Source organism: Drosophila bipectinata, chromosome 2R, assembly GCF_030179905.1.
Source record: "Drosophila bipectinata strain 14024-0381.07 chromosome 2R, DbipHiC1v2, whole genome shotgun sequence".
NCBI lineage: Eukaryota > Metazoa > Arthropoda > Insecta > Diptera > Drosophilidae > Drosophila > Drosophila bipectinata.
In genome coordinates, this window is record NC_091737.1 from 23,282,609 (window position 1) to 23,303,969 (window position 21,361).

Sequence of the window (21,361 nt, forward strand, 5' to 3'; positions counted from 1 at the left end):
GGGGTTGCCCAATATCTGCGGCAATTGGTTGCGCAGTGCAATGTTGCTTCTGCCACGGCTGCTGTTGCTGCAATGGCATATGGCAATGATATTGCATTTGTGTGTCATTGATCAGCGGCTGTGGCCAATAATTATTAATGGCTACAATCAATGGAACTGGCTGGAAAGCTTCTTCTTCGGCTTCTGCGAAAATGTCATGCTTGAGATGAAGCCAAGTGGTCTTTCCTGCTGCAATTTGTTGGGCAATTGTTGGTTTTGCTAAAATACCAATTTGTGCGATGGAAAATGCCACTTCCTCTTTGTCAGGGTGTGCGTGAGGGCAGGAGAGGGGATAGAGGGGGGGCGTGGTATGTCGTGGAGAGTGTATAGAGATTAGTCATGATAGCAACAGCAACAGCAGCAACATGCAATTGTCAGTTGAGCGACAAAACTCGTTGGCCACTCTTCTGTTGCTTTTCACTTTCGTTTTCAATGCTCTCGCTCTCTCTCTGTCTGCGGCTAAGTGCCTCTCCCTCGCTCTTTTTGGTGACTATTACTCAATAGCTGGGGCTCCGCTCTCCAAGCCAGGTCTGAGCCGGTGTTGATGGCATTTTGATTTTGGATTTGTCAGCCAACTGTTTATTAAGTGTTTCGACGCGCCAGCAAACTGTTCGCGAACTTGCCGCCTGCACCGCCAAAAACCAAATAAAAACAGGGCGCCAAGTCCTAAAAATAAACTAAAGATATTGCCAAACCACCGCGGTGGCAGGTGGAGAAAATTGTGAACTTAATTCAATTTACTCGGGCAGCAACTCCGAGTATTCGGGCTTATTCGGGCTATGCAAACGAGACGAGCGATTATTCAATCAAAAACTCGCGCTGCTACGTGAATTAAGTGAAACACAATTGCAGAAATCAGTGACAGCCGCTGTCGTACCACCGACGAAAAATACAAAAATAAAGTGTAAACACAGCAACGAAAGTATTGCAAAATGCGCCTGGCAGTTGCAGGCTCGATGCTGCCACAGCAACGTCTGATGTTGCTACTGCTGCTGCCACTTGCGGCAATAGTTGCTGGCCACAGCAATTACAATTCGGTTTACAACGAAGTGATTACCCCGGAGCTCAAGCAGGCGATTGATAAGGAGCTGCCCAAGCAGGCCAAGTTCTTCGATGAGCTGGATTGTGAGTATTCCTCTCCCCTCCCTCGCAACGAGCAAGTCAAGTCAAATCGAGTTTGTTGCCTAAGTCTTTTGTTTGATGACGCTTCCGTGCAGTTTCGCATTACACCATTTGCATATTAGTTAACAGTGGCGTGTTTAACCTTGATCTTCGCCACTTTACGCCTCGGTCTCCATCTCCCACATCGATTCGATGTCAAGTTCGTACCGAATTCCTCACAGTCCATCGCAATCGCTGGCGCACTCTTCCGAATTCCGAACTTCGACCCAAAGCGAAAGTCAGACTCAGTCGCCCTGTTCTTGGGCCACCGATTCATCTTGTTTAATTGGACTTTCGAAAAAAAGACATGCCAGCCAATTAGCCAAGAGATTAAGGTGGCCAAAACATTAACACAAAAAACACTCAAACTCCACATGCACACCACACATGAATATTTTGTGGCTTGGAAAGCCCGCGTTTTTTTGGGCAACTGTGAGTGTCTATTAAAATGATGGCCAGGCGAGTGAAATATTAGAAATAAGCAAGTGTGCGATCGGGGCTGAAAATTGCTGCATTGCAAGTTCAATGGCAGCACGGATACGGCCCATACGGGTATATGTAATACGAGTATGAGAAAAGCAAAAGTGTTTCCAGATACAGTTACAAGCACACACCAGGCAGCCAGTCAGACACACACAGAGGAGAGAGACAGGAAAATCAACTGCAATTAACTTCAATTGCAAACTTGTAGCATTCGAAAGTGTTAACACAGCCACAAATACCAAGCCATGATTCGGCCATTTTCCCAAAGATTATAGATTATTTTGGTTTGGCCTTTTATGTAAGCAGAAACCTTGGCCAAAAAAAAAGCGTAATCAGTTGAAAAAAAATCAGCTCGAATAGTCGAACTCGGAATCGATGGCTTGGCAACATGTTGCCAGCAACACGCTCAGAGCCGCCCTGCTCTGATTCACTCCACCTCTCTCTATCGCACGCCCGAAGTTGCCGCTCGGCAAGTGAAATGCGAAAGGCGGCAAAACGAGACTCCGTCTTCGGCTTTTCGAGCTTGCTTCAAGCTCACAGACCGCACAAGTTTGGCTTAATTCTGAGCCGATTTTCCCGACGCGCGGTCGCATTTTTTTCGGTCGCTTCGTGTGCGCGTGCGCCTTATGAAAATTTTTTGATATAAAGATCAACCGAAAAGCTGGAAAGTGTAGCGTTGAAAAGTTTTCTTTTCTTGTTGTCGAGAGCGCCGAAACTGCGCATGCGTGAACCGCAAGCAGCCAGATGAAAACAAAAGTGAAATCCTTGGTGAACTAGTGGCAGGACCGAACGCCCGTACGCCCGAAAGCGAAAGTGCAGCTACCCCGTATCGAAAGTGAAAGTCCCCATCCCAGAGTCGATCATGTCTTTGCCCAGGCACTCAAAGGATACCTGGCTGAGGCTGCTGATTGGCCTGGCTGCCCTCCATTTGGCTCAAGGACTGGGCTATCCCAGTGCCCAGCAGGAGCACGATATGCTAATCCTGGATGCTCTTTCCCGCCGAAGTGGAACCGGATATTATGGCGAGAACAGCGTGATGGAAATGCTATCCCGAAGTACTTGATTTGACTTGACCTCTGACTTCCTTTGAGAATATTCCCTTATTCCAGACCAATTTCTCCCTCTCTCTTTCTATCTCTTATCCCATCTCCCTCTGACTATTTCGATCCAATGTCTTTACAGTGATACCGCAATCGTGCCGCTTTCGTGGCCACAAATTCGAGTGCGGCCTGTCCATTTCATGTGTCTTGGGCGGCGGCAAGCCCCTGGATCTTTGCTCCGGCGGCATGATCTGGTCGTGTTGCGTGGACAAAGATCTGGATGCCGAGGAGAGTCCACACGCTGCTCCAGTCAACAACACGAGTAAGTATCCCGCTTCCCTTAACCCCAGCCCCTTTCCATCTCCCGCCATCCTGCCTCCAACGAAACCATTTGATTCTGAAAGACATTTGTCTCTCTGCTTTCCCCGCGTGATTCCGACCAATCGCAAATTACTGGGCTCCAAGTTATGCAACTCGGATTCGTATAATAGAGCAATAAATTAGCTTGCATTTCGAAAATGACAACAAATTGCTCTGCTCTGCACACACAACCACAAAACCACACAGGCTGCACGCTAAACTCAAGCCCATGGGCAGAGTGCTCGGATTTAAAACTAAATGGCTTTGAAGAACTAAGTATCCCAAGGAGTTTGCAGATTTGTTGGCAAACACATGGGTTTCTTGAACTGATTGTAAACTTTTTAACTTTCGGTTAAATAAATATAAATAATTTGTAAAAATACCTACAACATCTCAGATCAGTGCTATTTTTAACGCTTTTGACGGTATATTCGATAAAATTTAATCTAAATGACTAGATCTACGGAGCTGTTACAAATCCTATCATATGATATGTTCTCAAATCCCATAGAAACCTCTTTATGGATCAATAGTTATCCATCAAGTGCATTGGCCATATCGTAATCGCATCAAAACGATTGCATTAGAGTAGAAATACCTCAGAGTGTTAGACCAGCCACTTATATTATGCCACTAACGCACATACATTGCTAACGAAATGGTTATATTTTTTTTGGCTACTGGCTGTTGTTGTTTCTTCCGCAGCTATTTTGTTGTGCTCTGTTTAATTTTCTAGATTTCTGCCTTCTATTTTCGACTGCTAGCATTACAAAGGCCAGCAGACAGAAAAAAGCAGGCAGAAGCAGCCTGAACAGACCATAACAATGCATTACAACATGTTGTGAATAATTCTTAGTGGAAAATTTTTGTTTTTTTATTCCACTCCCCCCACTGGTTTTTTGGGGGCTCACATCAATCTTGTTGGCTGCCATCAACCCTTTCTTCTTTTACCGCAATTTAACTTAATTTTGAGAGTTTCTTCTCCAGTTTTTCGGTTAACCATTTCCTTGAAGCCCATAAAGAAGCGGGTTCTGTGGGCTTTCTTCGCGTCGCTCATCATGTGTAAAGTCTTTTTCCCAAGCCAGCCCCGTCTGGCGACAATGATAAAGCCAAAAAGCCAGATGGCAGACACGAAATGGGCAAAACTCACTTGCGGAAATAAACGAAGGTGAACGTTTTCGCATTTAAAAGTGAAATTTTTGTTTTCTTTCTTTGTTTCAATTTGGTGGTGCACCCTCCCCTTCTGGGCTTTTATTATTTTGTTTGCTTTCAAATGTGGGAAAAATCACAGTGAAAAAGTTACGGCATAGTCCCCAAATCAGGCCGAACTGTTTGAAAGTGTTAATCAAGTCATGACGCCGCCGTTCTGTCTCCCCCGAAATGGCTTTTGGATTTGTTTGAATTACGTGCGAAACAACCAGCCAGCTTAAGTGTCTTTGTCCGGCTCTGTCTTAATGTCCAAAAACTTAAAAACTGAAAGAAAAAAAACTGGCCAGTCTGGGCCCCCAGACTGTCCATCTTCTGCTGACATAATCGCAGTCGTGTTGGGGGTCTTACTTTTTATTATGATTGCATGCCGCGATTGTCATCGTAAGTTTAGTTTTAGGTTTTTTTTTCAATTTTAAGGGGAAAGTCTGGCTTGGAGTCTTTCACTGACCCTTGGAGCTGCTACTTGATCATCCTAATGGTTTTTTGAAGAAATTTTTCCATTAGAAATTTGCATATCCCATGTGCATATCTTAGTTATTTTATTTAAGGAGTTTTAGATGTCGTCGATGACTAAGATAACAAGCCTAATGAATATGTCCTTAAATATTATTTTCAAAAAATTCTGAAAGATAGGCCATATTCTTAGACCTCTTAGGATGATCTAGACCCCCTGTATCACGATTCTTACACACAGGTGACATAATACACTTGCATGACATATACCCCGATCTGTCGCCGAATGCGAACAAGCCGCATCCACAGCAGCAGCACCACCAGCACCACAACGGCCTGTCAGCGGCCTCGTCCACTACCTCCTCCTCCACCCGACCAGCCTATCCCGGTAACTACTACAGCACCAAGCGCCCCACCTTGTACAGTGGCGGTAATCCTTACAAGCCGGGTGGTAATGGCGGGTCTAGCGGATCCGGATCTGGTCACAGGCCCTCGCCGTCATCTAGCCTGAACAGCTGGGAGCATGAAACTGGCGGTCACACCATCAACGGGATCACCAACCACCTGGATAGCTTCTTCGACGCAGAGGCCCCGCCGGGAGACGTCCCACCGCCGCCCCACGAGCCCCTGCCCAATGCCCAGGCCTTTGCGGTGGGCAATGTCTTGGACCTAAACGCGGGAGAGGCGGCGGATGAATACCAAAGCGGTGGCAGTGGAGGCTACCACGATGCCACCTATCGTCCAGTGCCGGGTACAAAGCAATCTCACACATTCTCTCTCTCTAATAATTATTTCTGTTCTCTGGCACTTCTGCAAATGATTTTCCGTAAAGCTGCACCACACCACATTTCACCTATTCTTTAGTTCTTTGGGATTCTATTTATCTTTCTTTACTTTCTTCATAAGAAATAGTATTATTTTTTATATATTTTTAATTATTATATTTTTGTTTCTTCGGCAGGTTGTGGCGAGGTCTTCACCCGCTCTAATCGAATCGTGGGCGGCCACTCCACAGGATTTGGATCTCATCCCTGGCAGGTGGCTTTGATCAAGAGCGGTTTCCTGACGAGAAAACTCAGTTGCGGTGGTGCTCTGATCTCCAATCGATGGGTGGTTACCGCCGCCCATTGCGTGGCAACGTGAGTAACAAAATAAGTGCAGAGACCTTATATTTCAACTCTGTTTTAATTTTTAGAACCACCAACTCGAACATGAAAATCCGCCTTGGGGAATGGGATGTCCGTGGCCAGGAGGAGCGACTGAACCACGAGGAGTACGGCATAGAGCGAAAGGAAGTGCACCCGCACTACAATCCTGCCGATTTCAAGAACGATGTAGCCCTGATCCGACTGGATCGCAACGTTGTTTACAAACAGCACATCATCCCGGTCTGCCTGCCACCTCCGTCCACCAAGCTCACGGGGAAAATGGCCACAGTGGCGGGTTGGGGCCGAACGCGTCATGGCCAGAGCACTGTGCCCTCTGTGCTGCAGGAGGTAGACGTGGAGGTCATATCCAATGACCGCTGCCAACGATGGTTCCGGGCGGCAGGACGCCGTGAAGCCATTCACGATGTAAATATTCAAAATATTCAAAAATTCCAAACAAATATAATATATACCCCTTTCAGGTCTTCCTTTGCGCCGGTTACAAGGAGGGCGGAAGAGATTCCTGCCAGGGCGACAGCGGCGGGCCGCTTACCCTGACCATGGACGGTCGGAAGACCCTCATTGGTCTGGTGTCCTGGGGCATCGGCTGCGGACGGGAGCACTTGCCCGGTGTTTACACGAATATACAGCGCTTCGTGCCCTGGATCAACAAGGTCATGGCCAATGACAACAATGCGTAGTCGAGGCCATAGCAGTTACGCTGACCATTGACCCACTGACCCATGAACCCTAAACCGGAAGACTGCAGTCACCGCTCGAGAAGTTCTGCAGTTGTGTGCGTCCGCTGCCGAGATGCATCCCGTCAGCCAGGCCATGTGATTCCTCTACGACTCGGGGTTGCTAGTGTGTAAGACCCAAGGTCCTTGTGGCCCTGTATTTATTTTACCTTTATACCACCACTCCAAAGGGGATCCCAGAACCGACTTTGACCCGATCCTGTCGCCTTCATTCGTTTCTCATTGCATAACTAGGATTTTGGTTTAAGTTTTTGATATTTATTGTATTTCGTGACGAAAGATTCCTACATTCGATAGATTCCATTCACACACTTATTTATAATTACAACTACCTTTTAATATACTATTAAAATTTATTGAAATATTTTAAAAATGGGGTGTTTATTTGTGGGTTCGATTATAATAGATTTTTGCAAAGTGATTAGCTATATGATATTTTTTTATACACTTAAAAAGATTTAAATTTATTAAATTCGTAAGAATTTATAGCAATATTTTTTCTAAAAGGCTTATTAATCTTAAAATCATCTTAGTTTTAATTTATTGAACTATTCTACATGACAATTGTATGTATATAAAGTTTCTACACGCATTGGTTCGTTTCCCCGCTATTGAAAAAAACCATTGCCTACTTTGATGGATGAATGAGGAACCTTTTCAGTAACGTTTCCGAATCACATTTGAATCATTATTTGATTTGTAATGCTAATAACAAACAAAAGCAGTAAACAGCAGCAGTCCACAAAAGACACGAATAATAAACAAAAGATACCAGGGTGAGATGCAAGTGGGAAGATGCCGTCGGTGACCCAAAACTCTTTTTAGAGAAACTGAAACTGGCGGGGAGAGCGACATGCAACAAGTGCCACATGCGGTGCATGGACTGAATTTCTAATGAGTTCAACTTCCGCCAGTGGCTGGTTAATCACCGTGAGGCAGGCAGCTGGCAGAGCCATCAAAATTCAATAACATAATCCAGGCAGGCAACGAAAAGACCGGCAAGACCAGATCCCAGGCATTATCATTGCGATCAACAGGAGCTTATCAGGCGCTCTCCCGCTCTTGGCCAGAATCTCGGGGCCCGCTCTTAGGATCCACATTGGCGTCCACTTCTTCGGGCAATTGGCCAAAGAACCGGGATCCGGCCAGCAAGTCAGCAAGTCTGTTGGGGCTACGAGTCTTCAGTCGCCGTGGAGCTGCGCCAGTGTCAAGGTCTCTCGAGTTCAAGAATCGGCCAAAGACACGCGTCATCAGCCACTTAACCATCCATCCATCCATACAGTCAGTCAGTCAGTTAGTCAGTCAGTCATTCGGTTCTTAATTGTGCGTTTTCTTTATTAAAGACGATACTCTCGGCCGCGTCTGACTCCCTGTCTGTCTGTGATTTATAATTGGGCCTTGCTGGCCATCCAAATGATTTTCCATAAAGCTTAATGATCTGTTGATGAGTGTTTGCTGGTGTTTGTTTCTTGAACAAAAACCAAAAAAAAACCGAAATATTCAAATGGGGGGGAAGTGGCCACTAGCCATGCAATTCTTATCAGCGAACAGGTTTACCTGTCAACGAAAACGTTAATAAAGATTGACTTTCTTAACCTGAAGACGTGCATAAATTAAAATACAAACCAACTGCGGCACTCACACACACGCACCCCTCGACAAAGACACAGGTGACAAAGAATGGCAAGTGGCAGCAGCAAAAACAAACTCATTTGCACCACAAAATATTAAAAGAAAAAGCCATCATGTGTGTGTGGTTGTGTGTGTTTTTGGGATATGTGTGGGTTTGTTGTTTCTCTGTTGTCTTCTGCTTCTTGCTATTTTAATGTGAAAGCGCTGTTAACCCCAAAGGTAGCCCCCTGGCTTCCCCACCCCCTGCCCAAAAAGAAACAAAAAAAGAAAAAAAAACACCACTTGCCGCCAATCAGCTGTGCCGCCAAAAGAGAGAGGCCCCCAACAGCAGCAGCACCAGCAGCAGAAGAGTGTTAGTGAGTGCGAGAGTGAGTGTGAAGTTCATTTGAATAAGAAACAGCGCCTAGCTTTTGGCTGTTCTCGCCGCTGTTGGCCTTAATGGAAACCGTTATGCGTCGCTGCCGAGCTCTAACTAGCAACGTCGACTGCGCAGCGCCGACTGCACGCATGCGCACATGTGGGGGCAACCACAAAGAAAACGAAGCAAGCGGGCCGAGAGAGCGCTAAGGAGAGCCAGCAGAGCGGGCTCCAACTTCTACCAATTTCGCTTTGTGGTTCTTCAGCTCTGTCGGCGTCGCCAAATCTCAGCCGCTGCTGCTGCCGACGCCGACAGAGGCAGCGACCGAGACTCCAGTTCACCTGGTGATGGTGCCTGGTGTTTGGATCTTTTCAGCGATCGCCACTCCGCAGACGTGCGCAACTTGTCGCGCTCTGAACTTGGTCTTCTGCTCGCTTCCGCTTCTTCTTCTTCTGCTTCGTGTCGCCCGCGGGATATTTCTGGGAGTGCGTGCTAGTGCGTTTTAGCCGCTACCGACCGACCGACCGAGCGTGTGTGTGTGTGTGTGTTAGAGTTTAAGCGAAATATTAATTGGCCTGACCCAAAGTCCCAAAGGCAAGTTGTCCCAGTGTGTTGTCCCTAGAGCGGCAGAACTAATTTCGGGAGCAAGATACTACCCACTCGGCCACAATAGCCAGCAATTATCCGGCTAACAGTGCTTTGTGTGATTTTTTTTTTGGAACTCTTCTTCCCGGCCTAAAACAAAAGGTAGAACCATCGCAAGGCAAAGCCAAAAAGCCAGTGTCAAACAAAAGCCAAAAGTGAAGAAACTCATAAAAAGAACAGTCCAAGAAGTTAGACCAAAAAAAAAAACATGAAAAAAACTAAAAACAAAAAACTAGAAGCCGGAGGAGTTATAACAATCATACAGTAATAGCAAATTAAAAGAAATGACCCAAAATAGCTGAAAAGCCAACGCATGTAAATGCAAAAGATCTCCGGCCAAGATACGCATCCGACAGATACGCCGGCCCTCGAATGTTTTTGTGTGTGCCTGTGTGTGTGAGTGCCTAAAGTAGCTCCGCTGCACTTTCTACCGCGTACAAGTCAATTAAGCGCCAACTCACAGTACTCGGATGCTGAATCTCACAGATACCACAGATACAGATACAGATACAGCACACACCCAATAGATGCGCATAACTGCAACTAACTGCATCGAAGATGCTGCAGCTGAACGAAAAGAAGAAGAGTCATCCCAAGCAGCAGCATCGGCAGCAGCAGAAACAAGAGCAACAAGTTCAAGCGCCGCAAACACGGCCAAAGCTCAAAAACGAGTCCAAAGCAAAAGTCTCGAGTCTCCGCTCTCAACCGAACCGAACCAAACCAAAACCAAAACCAAACCATTCCGAGGCTGAAAACTGTGGGCCGTTGCCGATCCGATCTGCTCCTGCTGTAAATTTATTGAAATTCCTGTAAACAACAACAACGGGAGCAAGCCAAAGCGCTTGCCACAAGACTTTCAGCAGTGTGTGGCAGAGTCAGAAGAGTCAGCTTCACCATCAGCAGCAGCAGCAGCTTAGTACAAGTGTTTCAATTGCGGCACGGCTGCTTCTGCGGCTGCCGAGACACAAAAAAAAAAAAACAGAACCAAGAACTGAAAGAACCCTGCCTTAGCCTTCTCCTTGGCAAACGATTTTTGCTTTTCGGTTTAAAGAACTGGTCTGATAGTGGTTATGCCAATGGCTAAAAGAACAAGGGTATGCCGGGTTAGCTGGAACATTAGCTGGGTGTAGTTAGTTAGTGGCAAGATAATCAAAATATATTTATTCTTTTTCTTGTATTATCAGGATTTGAATGTATAAACAAGAACTAGATCTAGAAATAGCCATGTTTACTAAATTTCACCTTGCCACAATCTGGTTTAGAACCAAAACTACATAGTAACCACACGTCGACTCTGCTGCAGTCGCACACGTCTCTTCCTTATTGTTGGAGACCTGCCATTCCGCCTGTCTTTGGTCTAAAACACACTCGACCGCGGTTAGGGGAGCAGAAGATGGCCAAGACAGGAGAGCACAAGAGAGTAGTGGGGGCTTGGGACGTTTGGCTCGCGGCCACAGATGATCTGGTAGTAGGATGCTCTGGTAGTGGGCATGGCGCGTTATTTGCATTTCACGTTCTTGGGGCGCTCTGGTTTATACAGGTTTCCTGACGACTGACGGCTTCGATGATGCTGGCCGGGCCCACAAGTAGCATAAAATGGCTTGCAGTAATTATTGTAATTTGCATTCGGCATTTGTAATTGAGAAATTGCCGTTGATGGTGGATGGTTGCATTGAACCTGCATTCTGGTCGCCACTTGCCGAAATAATTAGCCAGGCCATTGTCAAGTTTGTGCCTTGAGTCTTTCGATTCGAACTAATGAACTTAGCCTTCTCCCTGGTTGCCACCGGCAGGTGACAGGCGGGCCCCTGAGTGGACAAAAGCAAAGCAAAAACTTTTTTTTTACTAAAAATACACACAGAAATTTCTCCTAACTCCGTTTTTGGGAAGCAGAAATGAAAGCAGCGCCAAGCGAGACGCACTTCTTATTTGATTACACTAGAAATGTACGAGCTTAGTGACCGTGTATGTGGTTTCTTTTGCGGCAACTGCCCGTTTCACGCCAAATGGCATAATTCTTTTGTTCAGCATTTGAAATTACAAGCTGCTGGCGGCTTTTCACTTTTCGTTTAGGTAAATACTAAAAGAAGTCAGCTGCCACAATGAAATCCCCTGCTGGCTTTCGCTTTTACTCAAGGCGGGGCATATACCTTCATACATACGTACCGCTCAGCTGACAAAATGTATTTTTAATAACAAACAAAACAAATTGTAATTTCACTTTTAACGAGCCAACCGAAATTGTCACTTGTATCGAGTCGCGAGTGGAAATTACTTAATTGCCCATAAAGCTGGAACTTCAAGATCGAGATTCGAGGTGGAAGCTGGCAAGAAAGGGACGAGGCACTGACTCGTCTCGGCCAAATGAAAATCATGCAAATCATCCGTCGCTTCTGACCCAGATCGAGACCCATTTCGCGCTTCCCAGGCAATCCCCGCCCGGTTCTGGTTATCGTTTCTCTCAGTAGCTCAGAAATTCATGTTAATTTGCACACAACCAGCCAACGCCAACACAATTATACAGATACGCATACCGATACGGGTGTTTGCGTCTGAACGTGACCCAAATACACAAATAGCTGGCCAACATTTTTGAGGCTGCGAAAAGCCAAACAATCGCTGGAACTGGACTCGACTCGACTCTGTGAGATTGTGGCAACAACTAAAGATCACACTACCAATTAGAATGCCAATGCTTTCGATTCTAGTGTTTAATTGAGGCAATTTGATGTTAGTTAGTATTTTGTTTTATGGCTTCCGTTCTCGATACCAGACTTTTAGCATTCGGGCCTAATTAAAGCGATTTACAGCTCTGCGATGGAAGTGTCTTTAAGCCAAGTTTCTGATGGGGCTGGAAAATGCTACTGCTGCTGATGCTGTTTCTGTTGCTATTGGAGTTCAATGACCGTATTACGCAACTCACAGAACTGTCGCTAACAATGAGAGTTACTCTCCCCGCAAACCGCTTACCGCTTACCTCTTACCGCTTTCCCCCTACCAAACGCAGCTAATTTCTCAACGCTGCAGAATCGTGACTGAAAGAAAGAGCCAACCCAAGCCAACCCAAGCCAAGCTAAAGCCAAACAGAACAGAACCGATCAATGAATATGTTGTCACCGCAAAAGATGCCTCCCGGCCATGGGCAAACCAAAGAGATATACAAACAAACATAAAGATACATGTTCTTGTGAGATATAGAGACGCATTGTCATCGCTGTTCCCGGAGCAGGTCCAGTTAACTCTAGCCAACTCATCATCATCATTTGTTGTCGTTGGACGCGCTTTCTTTGATTGCTCCGGTTTATGTCATCATTTCTGTACATTCTCTGAACTTTCTTTGCAGTTCGAACTCGGCGGCTCAATTAGGCGACTGTTGAACCCCAAAGATGAGCAGAACGAGTAGTATGGGAATGGGTCTGGGTCTTGGTGTGGGAATGGAAATGCATTTCCGAACAGTTATATAAACGCTGGAGGAAGATTATACAATCAGTTGAACGATTCCCGTTTGGGGAACGCTTTCTATGCCCACACGCATACACTTTTGCTTTCCATTTGGAACATTTTAGGCATGACTATACTGGTATACGTATATGTTACACATACGCCCTGGGTGCCGCGGCAAAATTTAGCTTCGTTCGGTTTCCGTTTCTGTGGCTACGTTTTGTTTCATTTGTTCATCGTTTTTGCATATGCAAGTCACCGGAGACAGACTTTCACCTACTTGAGTCAGCAGAGGTATTGCTTCTACGCACTTGTTGCCTTGCCTGCTTTTGCTTCTTCTGCTGCTGCTGGGCCGTGCCCATCTGTATTTTGTTGTTTTTTTTTTGATTAATTTGAATAAGGCCGTAAAACATTTCACATTTTTGGTTATGAATCACCCCCGAATGAAGAAACCTAACCGATTTATGCTTCACTTTTGCAGATGATGGGTGCACAACCACACACGGATTCAGAAGACACCTATACGTACACTGCAGCAAAGTGCAGATCGGCGATATCCAGGTCCATCAAGATGCCACGCCCCAGCCTCCTACTCAGCCTGATTGCACTTTGCAGTCTCCTGCTGCTGACGATAGACGCCAGTCCAGTTTTTGTGGATAACCCCAGCTTAGCACAGTGTAAGTCACAGTATTGAATCATCAGAGCCATCAACTTCATGGGTGTCGAACGCTCTCACTTAGCCGGAATCGGTTCAGCAAAGAGATACAGATACAGATCAGGCAGCAGTACGAAGCTGTCGTGGTTTATTTCCATTGTTTCCCAAGAACTCCAGCACTTTCTCTCACGTAGACTATAAAAAGTTTCTTTTCGGGAGCATCCACGGTTATTACAATGAAATGAAACGCGGTCTGTAAGAAACTAAAATCTACAAAGTAAGAGAACAATAAGAGTTCCAGGCCAGCCCATAATTAGTAGCCAGTCAGATGAAAATTCATATTTACTTTAACTGAGAGATTAGCTTTTATTCTTGTTTTAACTATTCCACTGCCACCTTAAAAGTTTATTGCCAAAAAAGAGAAGCCAACAACAAAAGACTTAAGCGACGAACTTGTCGGGAGGGATATCAAGAGCCAGAGCATTTCCAATGAAAGTAATCAAAATTAATGACAATAGAGACAGGCGTTTCCCGATCCGGGCCCGGTCCAAGAAGATTAATTGGGTCACAGTCATTAAGAATCAAATTTATACGCTATTAGCACTTCCTCTGCGGACGGCCCCACACAGCTGCCAATTTGTCTGCCGCAAGGCAACAAAGCGCAGCCTTTGAAAAAAGATGAAAATAAAACTACAAAACTTTCATATACAAACTGAGACTGAGACTGTCGAGACTGACCAGCCAAGATTCAAGATCCAAGATGCGAGAGCCAACAACTAAAGCTACCAAAGCTACCAAACGGGCAAACGTCAGCGAGCAAAAGCAATTGAGGTCAGCCATCAAAGAATGTTGCCATAAAATAAGCAACCCGCCAGTCGGGCCAGTCCGTCTTGGACCGGGAATCGGAATTGAAATCAGAATCAGACTTGGACTCTTGGCCAGAAAGCGCTTGTGCCGGTGAGCATTTCATGTTTATGACTGGACCGCAGAGGCAACAAAGAAAATATAAATAATATTGGAGACGGCAAGAGGTGGCTGCAGAAAGCGGAAAGTAAATTTGACGGCAAGTGAAAGGGAAATAAAACAAACAAACCCTCTGGAATGGAGGAACGAGCCGAGACATTGATTCTCGGTCTCTCCAATGGGCCCCGACACTTCGATTCGATGGTGACCCACTTAGCCACTGCGCCACTCACCCACAATCGGGCCACGAAAATGTGGTGCCGCGCATTCGCATGCCAAAAACGAATTTCCTTACATTGCAATGCGGGTCTGTCGCTTCTCTACCGTGTGTCTATCTCTCTCTTTTATTCTCTCGCCATCTCTGTCTTTGTCTGTGTCGTCTTGGCCTTCGATTCTGGCTGTTTGGTAGGCCAGGCGAGTGGCGGCGGCTAGCTAGCGAAACATATGCTAAGCTGTTGACCCAAAAAGCCACAAACGAAATGCAAACAGAAACAGAACCGCTGCCACGATCCATGGAACGTGACAATGTCTCTGGGACCGAGTTCAATTTCGGTCGATTGATTTCTTTGCTTTTCCACTCAACTGGCCGCCAGTTCGTGTCTTGAGTCATTTGTTTTGGGACGCTTCTGTGGCATAAAATCTCAGGCCTGTATTTCGTGTTAATTGCATAAGAAATGCCCGATACTTTACATCCCCAAAAGTTCAATAAACGCAAAACACGCCGAAACTGGTGGCAGTTGGCAATATTTATTTGCATACCGATTATAATCGTGGGAATATAAACGATAACAGATAATAAGTATTCAGGGAATACTCTTTCTTTAAATAATATTAGTGTTTTATAACTCATAATGGATGGATAGAATTGTGGATTCTTAATAAAATATATTTGAAAAGTAAAGTAATATACAAATTTCACACCTTGTTTCGTACTTTCCAAATAAGAAGAGGTATTTAAGCCATCGCCCTGCCTTGTTTTCTTTTCATTTAGCAGAAGTCCGGCAAAGTGCGTTATTTATGTGAATGGATATATTTAAAGCGCTTACTTCGAAATTCTGTGGCCAGGTTGTTAACTAAATTTATGACCTCCCTGGGGGAAACAGGACACTCGGGCGGTCTCTCTTGTCCCTGGCCTGACACTTTTTTTTGACCAAAACAAGAAAAAAACATTAACAAAACTCTTGGCCCCGTGCTCGTGGCCATAATTATATAAGTTCAAAGCTCGAGCTTGGATAATTCTCGGCTCGATTACACAATGACAAAGATGACGGGGCTGGTGGTTGGTGGGTCTCGGCAGCTCTTGGTGGTTCTTGGAGAAGAGCAGAAATAAATAAATAACAATAATGCGGATGGGCTACTGTTGCCTCATCGGGCGGTCTTCAGCGAGCATGTCTGTATGTATTTATGAATATTCTTCGGCCGGAGCGACGATGACGCCCTTCAGCGGACTTGGAGGGGAGCTAGCCAGCTTTTATGGGTTCGCTGTTGGGTTCGTTTTTGAGTTGTTGCCACTTCATTTTCACTTGTGCTAACTGTTTGCCTAACGGTAAATGGACGGACTCAAATTGGCGTACAAATTCGAAGGCGTTAATCGCACCGGCAAACGGAAATGGTGTGGAGCAGCTAGAATGGGAATCTTATTTGCTTTGTCCCTGCCCCTCGCCCAATGGGTATCATCATCATTATGTTTATCACCATTTTTTTGTATATTATTACTGATTTTTGGTTATTATCTTTAAATTGGCAGTCCAATCGGGCCGAAATATACGCCATCTGCCCTGCATCGTACGCAAGTCTGGACGCTCGGGCGTCTGCATGTTCGCCATCGATTGCATTAAACAGAATGGCACACACCTGGGCACCTGTATCGATCGCTTCTACTTCGGCTCGTGCTGCGCGCTAAAGGTAAGTGGCATCCCAGACTATTAAATAAAATCTGGTAGCAATTTCTTAATTGCTATTTTTTAATTTCCAGGAGGAGGCCTCGCTATTCGCGCCGGAGATCAACGACAACAGCATCGACCAGAATACCATTTCGCACTTTGCCCACGAGTCCACCACCTTGCCCACCAGCGCTCTCTTCAAGCTAACCACCGAAAGTGGCCTGACGAGCAGCAGCAGCGGCACCAGCAGCAGCAGTGCCGGCACCACCCACCATCACACCACCAATGAGCTGCTCAAGAACGTAACCCAGTCATACCTGAGCACCGCCAAGCCAGTTCGCACCACCATCGGTGGCAATAACAGTTCCCTGGCAACCACTCGCCGCCCACCACAGCAACACACCACCCACAAAAACTCGCACTTTGTGGTTCGCACCACTCTCAAGCCAAGTGCTGCGCCGGTGAATGCCACTGTGGCAACAGTGAAGCCACCACGACGTCGCACCACCACCGCCAAGCCAGTGCTTACGACGGGGGCTATAGAGCAGCGCATCGAAACCACTACGGTGCCAACAAAGTTTGTGACTTTCCAAATTGTGGAAACCACCACTCCGACGGTGACGGAGCCTTCCCTGCTGCAGGAGACGACGACGACCACCAGGCGGCACACAAGGCCCACGGTTAGCAGTTCCCTAGGGGGCTCAGCTAGCAGGACAACTAGCAAAACAACAACAACTACAACAACTGGGGCACCAACAACAACTACTACGGTAACCACCAAGAGGCCAACTCCCCCACTGCGCACCACCACACAAAAGCCGCACAAAACGCATTCCAGTAGGAGGCCCACGCCAGCCAAAAAGCCAACCACAACTGCAACCACAGCTGGTGCAGCGCAGGACACTCGAAAGCCGGCGGAAACAAGCACCACAGTAAATGTCACGGTCGCCAGCACCACCTTGCCCACTCGAAAGCCAATTGTCCAGACAATTAGCAGCAGCAGCTCCACCAGTTCCACCTCAACAACCACATCGTTTAAGGAGGAGCTGAACAAGAACAACAACCGCACCACCACGCCAGCAACCACCCAGGCGCCAAGGCCGAAACCCAAACCCACAGGAGAAATCGTAAAGGTTCCGGCTTTGCTGGCCGAGACAACTGTAACCACCAGTAGCAGCTCCTCCAGCACCACCCTGGTGACCAAAAAGAAACCCACCACCACCACGCCTACAACAACCTCTACAACCACTCCGAAACCCACCAGAAAGCAAACTACAAAAGCTTCAACCACCATCACAACAACAACAACAACAACAACGACGACTACCCCTAAACCAACCACAACCACCGCCAAGACCACGCTCACCACTGAAGCACCCACCAAGGCACCATCTACAACAACCACAACAGCCACCAAAAAACCCGGATTGATCACCTGGACCGATGTGGAGGCTGAACCACCGACGAATGCCAGCATATCGAACGATTGGCAGCCAGTGAGCATTTTGGTGCCACTGACCACCCAAAAGACCGAGGCCCCTGCAGCCACAGGTAAGTCTGGATTACACCACTCAAAAAGGTGGATTTTGTAAAATTTACGATTTGTTCTTCCAGCACCACCCAGTGCCACTGACAAAGTGGTCATCTCGGTGGCCACCAGTGTCAGTGCCGTGGAGACCCACGGAACAGCCAAGCCGCACAAGACCACGAAGCCAACAAAGACCACAAGCACACCCAGGCCAACAGCCACTGCCAGGCCAACAACAACAACAACCACAACCACCGCACCAACAACCACCACATCAACAACAACACAAAGTTCAGTGAAAACCACAGATGCACCAATAAACAGTGTAGAATTAGCATCATCCTCCACGGAGGTGGCATCCACTAGCTCAACTAGCAGCCCCTTCAGTACTATCAGCACCACCAGCAGCCCCACAACAAAGCCAACGACATCCACTGAAGAAACCACCGATTACAGCAGCGAAGAACCAAACACCACAGCCATCGAGGCCACAGGCAGCACCACCGTAGCACCCGCCAATGCATTGGAGGGCGTCGATTACCGAGAAGGTGAGTAAGTGCACCACCGAGGCGGTGGGGCGGAGGGAGGGGCGTTCGCTCCTCGGGAGAAAACTTGTTTCCCGCGGGGAGAAATCTATTAATACACTCGTGGCTGACTTTGGTCATAAGACAAAGCCAACGTGCGTGGCCATTAAATTCAATTTGAAGGCTAACCGCTGGCCTTGAGCCAGCATCAAGCCAAGAAGACCAAGAATCGGAGACATCTTCCGAGATTCTCTTCTGACCAGATCATAAATGAATGCACTGAAAACAACAATAAATATATCAAGAAATTAAATAAAAAGAGTGTAGTAAGATAGGAAAGATCTTGCCTTTGTTATACACTGCCGTTAGAGCCCTCTCTAATCTTTTAATATATTTCCTGAAAACTCATTTTTATTCACATTTTTTCTCAGTGCAAGAACTTTGCTAAGGCCGCAACAATTTTTACAGCAATCATTTACAATAATGACTGCATCGTGCATGGGATGGTTTCGGTCATTGTGCCGTATGGGTCACGTTGTCGGCCAAGTCTGCAAAATGCAGCCAAAAATGAAAAAAAAAAAACCATCCCAGTCCGTGGCCTCCCCCTTTCCCCATTTTCCTCCTGCAACTGCAGCCAGTTGACCGATTTGCAAAAAGCAAAAACAATCTTGATACACGAATCGAAACGAGTCGGGCCAAGACAAGTGGTTGGCCATAAAGTAGGCCGTTGACTGACCGAACAGCCAGGCAGCGGATGGCCAAAGCCAAGGACTTGGCCAAAGCACATTACATTGGCGGCCAAAATGACTGAGTGCCTGGCGGAGTGATTAAAATGTTTAAGGCTCTTGCCAGCCCATTATTTTAATTGTGACCTGGCGCTGGCCGCTATTAGCCATGATCCTGTCCATTGTTTAATGTTCGCTTCCCTCCTCACCCACAGTCTGTGGACGGCGCATGTTCCCCGAGCCCCGAATCGTCGGAGGAGCGAATGCCGCCTTCGGACGATGGCCCTGGCAGATCTCGCTGCGCCAGTGGCGCACCTCCACCTACTTGCACAAGTGCGGAGCGGCCCTGCTGAACGAGAACTGGGCTATAACGGCGGCGCACTGCGTGGACAAGTGAGTAACCACTACCGATTCCCAGGGGATCGTCCTGATGAGAGTTCTACTTCCAGTGTTCCGCCATCCGACCTGCTGCTACGCCTCGGGGAGTACGATCTGGCGGAAGAGGAGGAGCCATACGGCTACCAGGAGCGTCGTGTCCAGATTGTCGCCTCGCATCCGCAGTTTGATCCCCGCACCTTTGAGTATGATCTGGCCCTGCTCAGGTGAGTCAGTTTCTTTCAATTATTTTAATTATTTCATTAAAATTTGTTTACCTACATGACAGGTTTTACGAGCCCGTGGTCTTCCAGCCCAACATCATTCCGGTTTGTGTGCCCGACAATGACGAAAACTTCATTGGGCAGACCGCCTTTGTCACCGGCTGGGGCCGCCTGTACGAGGACGGACCCCTGCCCAGTGTACTCCAGGAGGTGGCGGTGCCCGTGATCAACAACACCATATGCGAATCCATGTACCGGGCCGCGGGCTACATAGAGCACATACCGCATATTTTCATCTGTGCCGGCTGGAAAAAGGGTGGCTACGATTCCTGCGAAGGTGAGTAATTGCCTGCAATTTGTGGCACTAATGTAACTGATTTGTATCCTCTTCCGCAGGCGACTCCGGTGGCCCCATGGTGCTGCAAAGGGAGTCGGACAAGCGGTTCCAGCTGGGCGGAGTCATTTCGTGGGGCATTGGATGCGCGGAGGCCAACCAGCCGGGCGTGTACACGCGCATCTCCGAATTCCGGGACTGGATCAACCAGATTCTGCAGTTCTAGGTCCTGGGATGACCTGATCCCAACCCTGATCCTTAGCGAATGCCTAGAAACGCAATTCCCTTTCCCGCACACATCGGCATCGGAATCCAACGATACTCGGACTCGTGCTCCGGTTATGGAAAGAACAGACCCGCGACGGATCTCTGACGGATTTAACCATAACCCGAGCAACGATTCCAGTTGCCACCATTTACCTCCGCCTGCCCACCCCCCCAGGAACCACTGGAACACTGATAACACTTCCATTGTCATAATCGTAATCTTACAATTAGCGTTGCCTAGCCTAACCTAAAACTAGTTAGTGAATGTGATTAACCAGCACACTAAACGAAAGGAGATAGGGAAAGATCATGTAACGTATTAATCGATTGGACGCCTAATTTATTCCCATTTGCTGTACATAATTTTCTAAATTATTGCATAACATTTACACTTAGCTTTAGTCCTATTCAATATTAATTTTAAAGGGACTCTGACTCGGACTCGATCGAGTCACTCGGTAGGGCACTATCACTTAAGTCGCTTCTCCTCGAATCGAATAATGCGGCAGAAGCTATTGTAATTTTATTTTATAACGTACTGTAATTATTTATTTATAGCAGCTCATGCGCGACAAAATTAATTAAATTCAAATGTTTAAAACAAACGTATAAAGTTTTTTTCTTTTTAAATTCTTGCAAAGATTACCTTCTGGCACGTGCTGACCATTTCCTTGTTCATCCACCTATCTGTTTCTACGCAACCCATGTTGTCCCATATTAATAGACACTGTCGATTTGGGGGTTTTTAATTGGAGGTCACTTTAATGTCCAAATTTAAATTGACTTAAATGGACTACTTGAAAGATGAGAATCGAAACCAAAAATAGAGTGATCCAAAAATGATAATAATTCTGAATATGAAAAGGGAAACATTAGTCCATTAGTCCATACTAAGGTAGGTATTTCGGTTTTTTAAAGAAATAAAATCGACTTTTGGAAGTTGTTAGTTAAATGGTATTTTCAAATTTATTATTTTTAAGGCTGGCCAAATTTATTGTATACTTTCGGGGTAAGAAAAAAAACTCGCACTCAACTTCAATGTAAGATTTACATTGTAATTTAACTATCAGTCATTGACAGGCTTCACAAAAATTCTAAAATAGGTAATCAAAAATCGAAAACGTAGAGCGTTTGTATCTTTTTCTCTATACATTTA

The 21,361-nt window shown here is 46.4% G+C and overlaps 2 protein-coding genes across 7 annotated transcripts; both read left to right on the forward strand.

Annotated features, from left to right (window-relative positions):
• The first annotated feature begins 665 nt into the window (after positions 1-665).
• LOC108123193 (serine protease 1) lies at positions 666-6,977 on the forward strand. Of its 4 annotated transcripts, none has more exons than XM_017238273.3 (6): positions 666-1,164; positions 2,866-3,045; positions 4,987-5,496; positions 5,707-5,884; positions 5,941-6,319; positions 6,376-6,977. In XM_017238273.3, exons 1-6 carry the CDS (start codon positions 972-974, stop codon positions 6,592-6,594), a joined length of 1,659 nt encoding a protein of 552 aa, XP_017093762.2. In that variant the 5' UTR covers positions 666-971; the 3' UTR covers positions 6,595-6,977. The 4 variants fall into 4 exon arrangements, with proteins under 4 accessions (XP_017093762.2, XP_017093764.1, XP_017093760.2 ...); XM_017238271.3 differs by lacking the exon at positions 666-1,164 and adding an exon at positions 2,235-2,738; XM_017238275.3 differs by lacking the exon at positions 4,987-5,496 and having other exon boundaries at positions 670-1,164; positions 6,376-6,976.
• Positions 6,978-7,665: 688 nt separating this feature from the next.
• On the forward strand, positions 7,666-20,810 carry Np (serine protease notopleural). Of its 3 annotated transcripts, none has more exons than XM_017238268.3 (9): positions 7,666-7,863; positions 13,209-13,404; positions 16,093-16,250; positions 16,321-17,779; positions 17,843-18,304; positions 19,221-19,398; positions 19,455-19,607; positions 19,670-19,941; positions 20,001-20,810. In XM_017238268.3, exons 2-9 carry the CDS (start codon positions 13,209-13,211, stop codon positions 20,162-20,164), a joined length of 3,042 nt encoding a protein of 1,013 aa, XP_017093757.2. In that variant the 5' UTR covers positions 7,666-7,863; the 3' UTR covers positions 20,165-20,810. The 3 variants fall into 3 exon arrangements, with proteins under 3 accessions (XP_017093757.2, XP_017093756.2, XP_017093759.2); XM_017238267.3 differs by lacking the exon at positions 7,666-7,863 and adding an exon at positions 9,006-9,235; XM_017238270.3 differs by lacking the exon at positions 7,666-7,863 and adding an exon at positions 9,292-9,388.
• Positions 20,811-21,361: the final 551 nt, after the last annotated feature.

What these genes read in the sequence shown, in the direction of transcription:
- Np (XM_017238268.3), top strand. Translation starts at nt 13,209, where the DNA reads ATGATGGGTGCACAACCACACACGGATTCAGAAGACACCTATACGTAC. An exon ending in GGGCGTCGATTACCGAGAAG is followed by an intron (nt 18,305 to 19,220) that starts GTGAGTAAGTGC and finishes CCTCACCCACAG; the next exon opens with TCTGTGGACGGCGCATGTTC. An exon ending in TGGCTACGATTCCTGCGAAG is followed by an intron (nt 19,942 to 20,000) that starts GTGAGTAATTGC and finishes CCTCTTCCGCAG; the next exon opens with GCGACTCCGGTGGCCCCATG.
- LOC108123193 (XM_017238273.3), top strand. Translation starts at nt 972, where the DNA reads ATGCGCCTGGCAGTTGCAGGCTCGATGCTGCCACAGCAACGTCTGATG. An exon ending in GTTCTTCGATGAGCTGGATT is followed by an intron (nt 1,165 to 2,865) that starts GTGAGTATTCCT and finishes ATGTCTTTACAG; the next exon opens with TGATACCGCAATCGTGCCGC. An exon ending in GCCGTGAAGCCATTCACGAT is followed by an intron (nt 6,320 to 6,375) that starts GTAAATATTCAA and finishes TACCCCTTTCAG; the next exon opens with GTCTTCCTTTGCGCCGGTTA.